At 36.0% G+C, this 8,583-nt stretch overlaps 1 protein-coding gene across 1 annotated transcript in view; it reads right to left on the reverse strand.

Annotated features, from left to right (window-relative positions):
- Positions 1–742: 742 nt before the first annotated feature.
- The window catches only part of INTU (inturned planar cell polarity protein), an 88,957-nt gene continuing 81,116 nt past the window's right edge, over positions 743–8,583 (reverse strand). The window contains exons 14-16 of the mRNA XM_011978237.1: positions 6,411–6,600; positions 3,436–3,593; positions 743–1,190 (exon numbers count right to left, since the gene is read on the reverse strand). Of these exons, the coding sequence (XP_011833627.1) occupies positions 1,079–1,190; positions 3,436–3,593; positions 6,411–6,600 (460 nt within the window). The 3' untranslated portion in view covers positions 743–1,078. The remainder of the gene's footprint in view (positions 1,191–3,435; positions 3,594–6,410; positions 6,601–8,583) is intronic.

The raw sequence follows: 8,583 nt of genomic DNA on the forward strand, positions 1-8,583 counted from the left end.
AAATGCCATTTGACCCAGCAATCCCATTACCCAAAGGAATATAAATCATTCTACTATAAAGATACATGTACATGTATGTTTATTACAGCACTATTTACAGTAGCAAAGACATGGAATCAACCCAAATGCCCATCAGCAATAGACTGGATAAAGCAAATGTGGTACATATACACCATGGAATACTATGCAGCCACAAAAGGGAATGAGATCATGTCCTTTGCAGGGACATGGATGAAGCTGGAAGCCATTATCCTCAGCAAACTAACGCAGGAACAGAAAACCAAACAATGTAGGTTCTCACTTGTAAGTGGGAGCTCACCATGAGAACACATGGACAAAGGGAGGGGAACCATACACACCGGGGCCTATTGTGGGGGTAGGGAGAGTATTAGGGAAAATAGCTAATGCATGCTAGGCTTAATACCTAGGTGACAGGTTGATAGGTGGAGCAAACCGCCATGGCACATGTTTACCTATGTAACAAACCAGCACATCCTGCACATGTACCCCAGAACCAAAACTAAAACTAAAATAAAATAAAAGCACATTTTACTTAAGAGGGACTTTTGAAACCTCAATGCAATCATCTCATTTTACATGAAAACTCTGAGCTTAGAGAGGTACAAAAACTTGCTCATGGTCATAGCACTACTTAGCTACAGCACCTGGTCACCTCCTCCCAATCATAATTGTTTCACCAGATATCAGTATGAATTTTGAGAAAAATAAACAAATTGGATAGTTTTCAAGAGTAAACATTTCCTATATTAATCTTATATAAAAAAACTTCACATTATTTCAAACTAGTCAATAAATTAACATTATATATCAAAATAGCAATAAGTTAACAATCCCTTCTTTCACATTTTGATCAAGTATATTCTCAAAAGTCTTACAATATTACATTAAGATTTAACATATCAAATCCAACAGCATTTCATATCAATATTTAACAATATTATGTTCAATACTGAAAGGTAAAAAGAAGCTAAATTTTATCTCTTTTTGTATTGATTTCAGCAATTCTGACAGTGTTTAATCCTCTATGCATGTATTTCTACACATCAAGAAAGCACGGCTACAAGGTTAACCCAAAGAACAATTTAAAAGCTATTTCAATGGCAATTTCTGTGACTGAGTCATGAAAACAGACATAAAGTTCTTGAGGTTTTGGATGAAGAAAAAGTCTCCTGCAGAAGAAAAGAACACACTCATTTCAGAAATTAAAACAACAACAACAACAACAACAACAACAACAAAAACTCTAACTGTCCAATTAATTTTTTGTTTCTGAAAGTATCAGTAGTAAATTTAAAATCCACAAATCTAAATCTATACTAGGGAGAAAGCAGCTAGATTTATTTCTAAATAAATAATATATGCCTTAGGACAATTAGTTTTTATTGTTCTGGAGTGTAATAATCCTATTTTATCAATATGTATTACAATACCACCAAGTTTTTAAATAGTAAATCTAGTTATTACAATAAAGGCAATAGCACTAGCATCATAGGCACAATAGTTATTAAATATTTTATTGCTCTTTACTTTCTAACATTTAATTTTTATTAAAACATTAAATATATGGTAGCTTTTTTTGGCAAACAGAACTGAATTGGAATTAACATTGAAATTTTATTTGATTTTCTTAAAGAGTCAAAATTTGAATCTATTTAATCAATACTAATTTATATAAATTGATCTATTTAAACTGGAGATAATTCTGCCTGATTTTCTTAAATTTCTGTTCTGCATAAATCTGCGTTATCATAATTCAATATCTTTTGATTCTTTCTATTCCTATAGTCATGAACGTAGTTAACACTCCACTGAACAGCTACATGTGTGCCTAACTGGTCTTCTCATTTCTAGTCTCTCTCATGTGCACATCATTCCATTGGCTGCTCCCAGTTTAATCTTCCAGTAGTACAACTACATGGAATTAAGCTCACACTGATGTTCCCAAGCCTGGTTCATATGATAATCACAAGGGAGCTTACTAAAAATACAGATTCCCACTCTCATAGATTTTGATTTAGTAGATCTGGGGCCCAGGGATCTCAGATTTTAACAAGTGACCCAGGTGATTCTAAATCCCATGGACCAGCATATGGGAATTTCTGCTTTGGATAATGTCTGTAAAATGTGTATCATACAGCTTAATACTACCTGGTACATGTCCACTACCCCTACTCCCAACTAATTCTGTGCCCTTTCCTCCACCCACCTTTACTCCAACTCAAAGAACCTTCTGCAGTGGTCCTAACTTAGGTTCCCAACTTGATCTTTCACTTAATCTTTGTATATGTCATTCCTCTACCACCCTGGCAAACCAGTCTGCTCACTGCTGTGCTGTATAATTTCCATTGTTTGGGTCTTTGTTCATTAGATTTTGCCCCCTCCTCAGAATTCCTATAGCATTTGGTTGTATCACCTAATTCATTTTACATATATGTATATACAACACACACATATATAGGATTTCTCTCTATATCTATATAATATAGATATATAAATATATAGATATTTGAGCATATTTCATAATTCTTTTGCTAGATATAAGGCCCGTAGAGGCAATGACTATGTCTCTGTGTTTGCCATACCGCCCACCGCCCACCAACCCCACCACCAGTTCCACATTTTGCCAGGCACAGTCTCACCTACTCAACCATCATATATTTATCAAGTGACTATATTATGTGCCAGGTACTGTTGCAGGTGCCAGTGGTGGACAAGACAGATACAATTCCTGACCTCATGAAGCTGCCACTGTAATGAGGGTGGGAGGTGGAGAAGGACAAGAAAATAAACAATAAAAGAGTGATATAGAGAATAACTGAGTAGCCACTTTGATGAGAGAAAGAGATCATGGATCCTCTCTGACAAGATGACCTACCTGTTAGCATTGGTCTGAATACCAAGGATGCAGAAGTGCAAAGGTCAAGGGATAGAATATCCCACGCAGAAGGAACAGCAGAAACAAGATTTGATTGGTACTCATGCAGCTGGTGCACAGCAGACAGAAGAGGAAGGAAGACAGGAGATGGAAACAAAGGTGGGCAGGGTCCTGATTGGGCATGGTCTTGTGGCACAGGGCAGAGAGAGGGGAAGGGAAGAAAAGGGAGAGGATGGAAAGAGGGAAAGAAAGGAGAGAGGAGGAAGAAATGAACGAAGCAGGGGAAAAAGGGAAGAGGAGAAAAACTGTGGAATTATTCTTTCACTGTATTACTAAAATTTAATTTTGTAAGGTAATTTTTAATAGAAAAATACTTGGAAGGGATTTAAAGGAGATACTTAGCAAATAAAATAAAATATATTAAAATATTATAGCTAGATTAAAAATTCCGTGCCTACATTTTAAAATGTTAATCTCCTTTATCAGTTTTCTTTCATTTTTCTAACACTTTACTTTCAAATACTTTTTTTCCCACTTACCCTACTACCCAGTAGGCCATAACTGGTGGTGCTTTTTTCTGATCAGTCCAGTTTCCAGGTGAACATTCAAACAACACACCATGTTCTTTAACAGGGTTAAGAGAAGACACCGACTTTGCGGAATCTGAACGGTCTCTACTATTTAGTCCTTGCTTTTTCTGTAAATTAATAAGTATTGTTAGTATTAACTGGTATTACTAGTGTTACTTTAAAATGTTTTCACAGATTAATTTGAATTGGCTGATCCAAATACTTAAGTGCCTGCAATGACATTCTTCTTATCTGCAGGAAAATTTCTACTCTTCCTCAATATTTAAATACCATATCCTAAAGGAGGCTTCATGGATAAAGTGTCCCTTGACTTTTCTAGGGAACACTTTGTTCACAGCCCTATGTTATTAGTATGTGCATTATATTATATTAGCAGTTTATAGACCTGTCTTCCACAGTGGAAGATAGAAAATTATAAACTTTTTTCCCCAGGGCACAGACAATATACAATCTTTGTGTGTTTTAAAACCAGCAGTGCCTGGTTCATAGTAGGTGCTTAATAAATATGTTCTAAATGAGCAGATAATTCTGTAATAAATTGAAAAAATATATATTTAAAGCAGCATTTTGTCTTCCTTTGACCCATAATCTCTAAATTTCATACTGATTAAAAGCATTAGCAAAACAATGACTCATTTGGACTATAAAGATTTCTTATAAGTTTCAGGCCAAACAGTGGAGTGATTCTTGATCCTTTTCTTTCCTTCATAGCTTTTATCTAATCCTTCAACAAATTCTTTTGGTTTGCCCTCCAAAATATATCCAGAATCCAGAAGCTATAATCATTTCTTGCTTTCAGAATTTTGAAAGCCTCCTAACTGGTCCCTGCCTCCACCCTTGCTATTCTGTTTCCTGTTCTACCCACAGTAGCCTGAGTGATTCTTTAAAAAAAATTATGGATCATGTCCCTTCTTTGGGCAGAACTGTTCAAGAATGTATCATCTCTTTCAGAACAAAGCCTAAAGTCCTTATCATAGTCTACCTGGCCATGCATAAGCTGGCCCTGCTACCTTTGTGATCTCTTCCTCCACTCTCTTCTCAGTCTGCTCCAGCACTCTCCCAGCCCCTAGGGGATGATTTCGGGATGAAACTGTTCCACCTCAGATCATCAGGCATTAGAATCGCGTAAGAACTGGGCAACTAGATCCCTTGCATGGACAGTTCACAGTAGGGTTTGCACTCCTATAAGAATCTAATGCCACAGCTGACCTTACAGGAGGCGGAGCTCAGGCAGTAATGCTCTGCAGCTTTGCATTTGCTGTTCCCCTTGCTGGAAGCTCTGCCCCGAGAGAGCCACATGACTTGCTCCCTTACTTCATTCAGGTCTCTGTTCAAGTATCACTTGACATGATCAGAGACCTTTCAAAATAGTCACTCCCACCTCTCATCCTTACCATGTTCTATTATTTTGCTTGACACTGGTTCTTCTTAGCATACTATTTTCTAATTCTTTTCTTTCCTCCATTAGAAAATAGGCTTCATGAAGGAAGAAACTTTGTTTTGTCCACTGTTGTATCCCAAGCTCCTAGAATAGTGTCTGGTGCAGAGTAGGTACCTCAATGTTTAAATAAGATAGGGAAAACTAATTTATATTACTAAATATTATCAAATAAGTAAATGAAATATTCCTTTATAACATTTATCAGTTATGTTAAAAAGGAAAATAGGAGCATAAGAACCCAAAGCATATAGGAATATATGGTCAAACACAGTATTTCTACAGAATAACAATTTCTGAGGACTCAAAGAAAAAATCCTATAAGACATAAAATTTTACTGCTGAATGAGCCTGGAGAGAAGATAAAATCTATCCCACTAGCTTCATAGCTAAGGAAACAGGAGGAGGTGAGGTTCAGTCCGGGATTCCTTATTCCTTGTCCAATGTTCTTCCACTTTTAAACCCAAGTTCTTCACAAATTTGGCATCCTTAACACATGTATTGCTATATACATTACAATCATTTTCAGAGAGGTTTTTTGGCTGTATAATGTCACAAGTAAACCTCTATATGTTTTATCCTTTTCAAGAAATCAACACCTATGTTTTCCAGCCATTTAAACGATCTGATATTGTAATTGTATACAGCATTATTATTTATTCAACAGATGACAACATTCAATGAAACTTCATCCTGGATAGAAAAGCAAGCAAGCAATCAACCAACCAAATGCCAAAAAATTTGCATTAGTCTTGTGTCTATAGCTATATCTTAACCCAGCGGTCCCCAATCTTTTTGGCATTGGAGATCAATTTCTGGGGGAGGGATCGTTTCAAGATGAAACTGTTCTACCTCGGATCATCAGGCATTAGATTCTCATAAGTGTACAATCTAGATCCCTCACATGCACAGTTCACAATAACAGGGTTTGCACTCCTACGCGCTGCTGATCTGACAGGAAGCAGAGCTCAGGCGGTAAGACTCCCTGGCCCACCACTCACCTCCTGCTGTGCAGCCTGGTTCCTAATAGGCCACAGACAGCTACTGGCATGTGGCCCGGGGGTTGGGGACCCCTGCCTTAACCCATTATATTCCAAAATACCTTATACTGTTGGCTAAATACTTAAAGAATTATCAAAGTTATTTTAGGAACCAATTGGTAGATATTATTACCCAAGTAATGGTTGAGTCACAGATATGAAATGTGCAAGGTTAATTTACATTACAAATGACTGTATTGTGCTTTGCTGTAGAAAACACAGGTCTACCACTTCCTGAAATAGTAACCCAAGACATCAAATTCAGTATGAAATAAAACCTTGAAGTACTGTGAGTATAAACGTTTTGGCACCCAAGTTAGATTGAGTGACTATTTAAAAAAACTTAATTAAATGAAAACAATGCTGGGCATGTTGATTACAGAACAGAATGCTTAGAGATCTGGAAATTAAACTGGCGGAAAACTGTATTTATAGCAGTGCCCTACCTCTTCAACCAGTGTCTGTTGGAAAACTGCACGAATGGAGAGACAACACTGATGGAAATTCTTTATTAGCTGAGGGTGGATAGAGCCACTTAGCTGCGCCACCTCTTCAAGGGTAGGAGTAATAAAGATTCCTTGCACTGTTTCTAAGGCAACATAATGGAAAAGTGTGTTCTCAGGACCAGATGTCAGTCTTAAAAAGAAAAAATAAGAAAAAAGAAATTTTAGTAAATTTTGAAATATTGGTTCATTTTGAATTTAGTAGACTTCTTACAAGCTTTTATCTACAATATAATATTAGTAGTATAATTAGGGATGGGAAACTGGGCTAAACATTTAATTCCCTCTTCATCCTTAACTGAAGTACAAGCTAGGGTTATTCATTCCCTTAATGGAGGCAAATACACATGTTATGCAAGGATAAGTAAATATCAATTCATTGGCAAGTAACTTAATCACTCCTTTGCTAAACAACCCAAATTGGCTAACTGCCTCTTTTTCCATGGTTGGTATTAAATAATTCAGCTCGTGTCTGAACCAGATAGCTATAAGCCATAAACAAGATATCACTCTAGGGTAGACCACATATAAAAATACCTTCCAACAAACTAAATACATTTAAGTTAGTAGCATTAAAGTATTTTACCATGATAGTCAAACTGATGTTCCTGAAGAAAAAGCAAATTATTATTACAACCTGAAAAATTTGAATAATATTCTATAATACCATGACAATTCGTGGTAGTATTCTACCACTTCTCATTATTACTATCTTCTTTCTTTCCTATGTTCTCTTACTCATTTTTTACTTTCTTCCCCATCTTTCCTCCCTGGTTTAGTCTCAAACAGGCCAGCAGAACCTATAAATACTGTTAATTTCTACCAGTAGTAAAATAAGCAAAAGAACAATAGTAATAGCAACAACGAAATAATAATAATAGTTAACGTATAGTGAATGCCCTCTATATACCAGGGTAGGTGTTTTAAAATACCTTAGTCTTAATTCTCATAATGATACTGCAAGATAACATCCATTACTATCCTCATTTTAGCCATGAGAAAATCAATGGTCAGAGGACTTGGATTAACGTGCTTGAGAGGTCGCATAGCCAAATGGCAGATTTTAGCTGACTCTGAAGCTTGTTCTGTAAAACCGTGCTTTTTCCTCTCCAGGGCTGACTTCTGATTACAGCAATTCCCCTCCTGCATCTCAAATACTCAAGCTGCCCCATTTTAATCCTTCTATGGTAAAAGGCTGTCTATACTAAAAAATATCATCAGTTGATTTTTTTTTTCCAGCCATAGCATAGAGACAAGAAAAAGGCATATTTCAGCTCTTAGCCTAGATACTGCCTAGCTCATCCATGCAGATTAAATTATTGTTAAACAGTTAATCAGACAGCATGATCCAAATAAACTTCTTATCATTGATTTATGGCTTTGGAACTCTTTTGAGACCAGGGATAGGGAGGGAAGGAAATAATTTACAAATTCTTCTTTCACTTTTCCACAGGGTAGCTGGCTCATTAACAACTGGTGGCTGACCACCTTTCCAGAAATAAAAACTTAAATAAGATGAAAGGAATTATGATTATTTTAAAAGGAAAATAATTTAAAACATACATTTTAATCTGGAGATCTTCAGGTTAAAAAAAGTACAGAACAAAAATTATTCTTTACAAACTAACTTACAACATTATTCTTTACAAAATAAGTTTCTTTTGGGGGGGGGGTCAGAATTAACATTTTTGTTATCTTTTACATTGTTCTTTAAAAAATAAACCACAATACAATAAGCAGGTTTAGCTCTTGAAACCATAAACTCACTCAGTATATATTAACTAAAAGTTTTAAAAATCACCAAATAAGCAATTACCCAGTAGGAAGACAAAAGATTTGTACAAAAAAGCAGATAAAATCAGATTTAGTCTTCAGAAAGGTCACTCGTGCAGTAGAGAATGGGTTTAGGGTAGGCCAGGAGTTGGGAAGCTGTTGCAATAAAACCAGGTGAAAGAAAATGGGAGCCTAAACTAGGGCAGTGTCAATAGGGGGGTGAATGGATTCAAGAACTACTGGAATGCAGAATGGGTAGGACTTAGTTACTGAATGAGATGTTTTGTATATGTTATTTTCAATATATTATATATATTTTATTTTACAAAGATAGGTGCATATA

The sequence above is a fragment of the Mandrillus leucophaeus genome, unplaced genomic scaffold, assembly GCF_000951045.1.
Source record: "Mandrillus leucophaeus isolate KB7577 unplaced genomic scaffold, Mleu.le_1.0 Scaffold191, whole genome shotgun sequence".
Taxonomy (NCBI): domain Eukaryota; kingdom Metazoa; phylum Chordata; class Mammalia; order Primates; family Cercopithecidae; genus Mandrillus; species Mandrillus leucophaeus.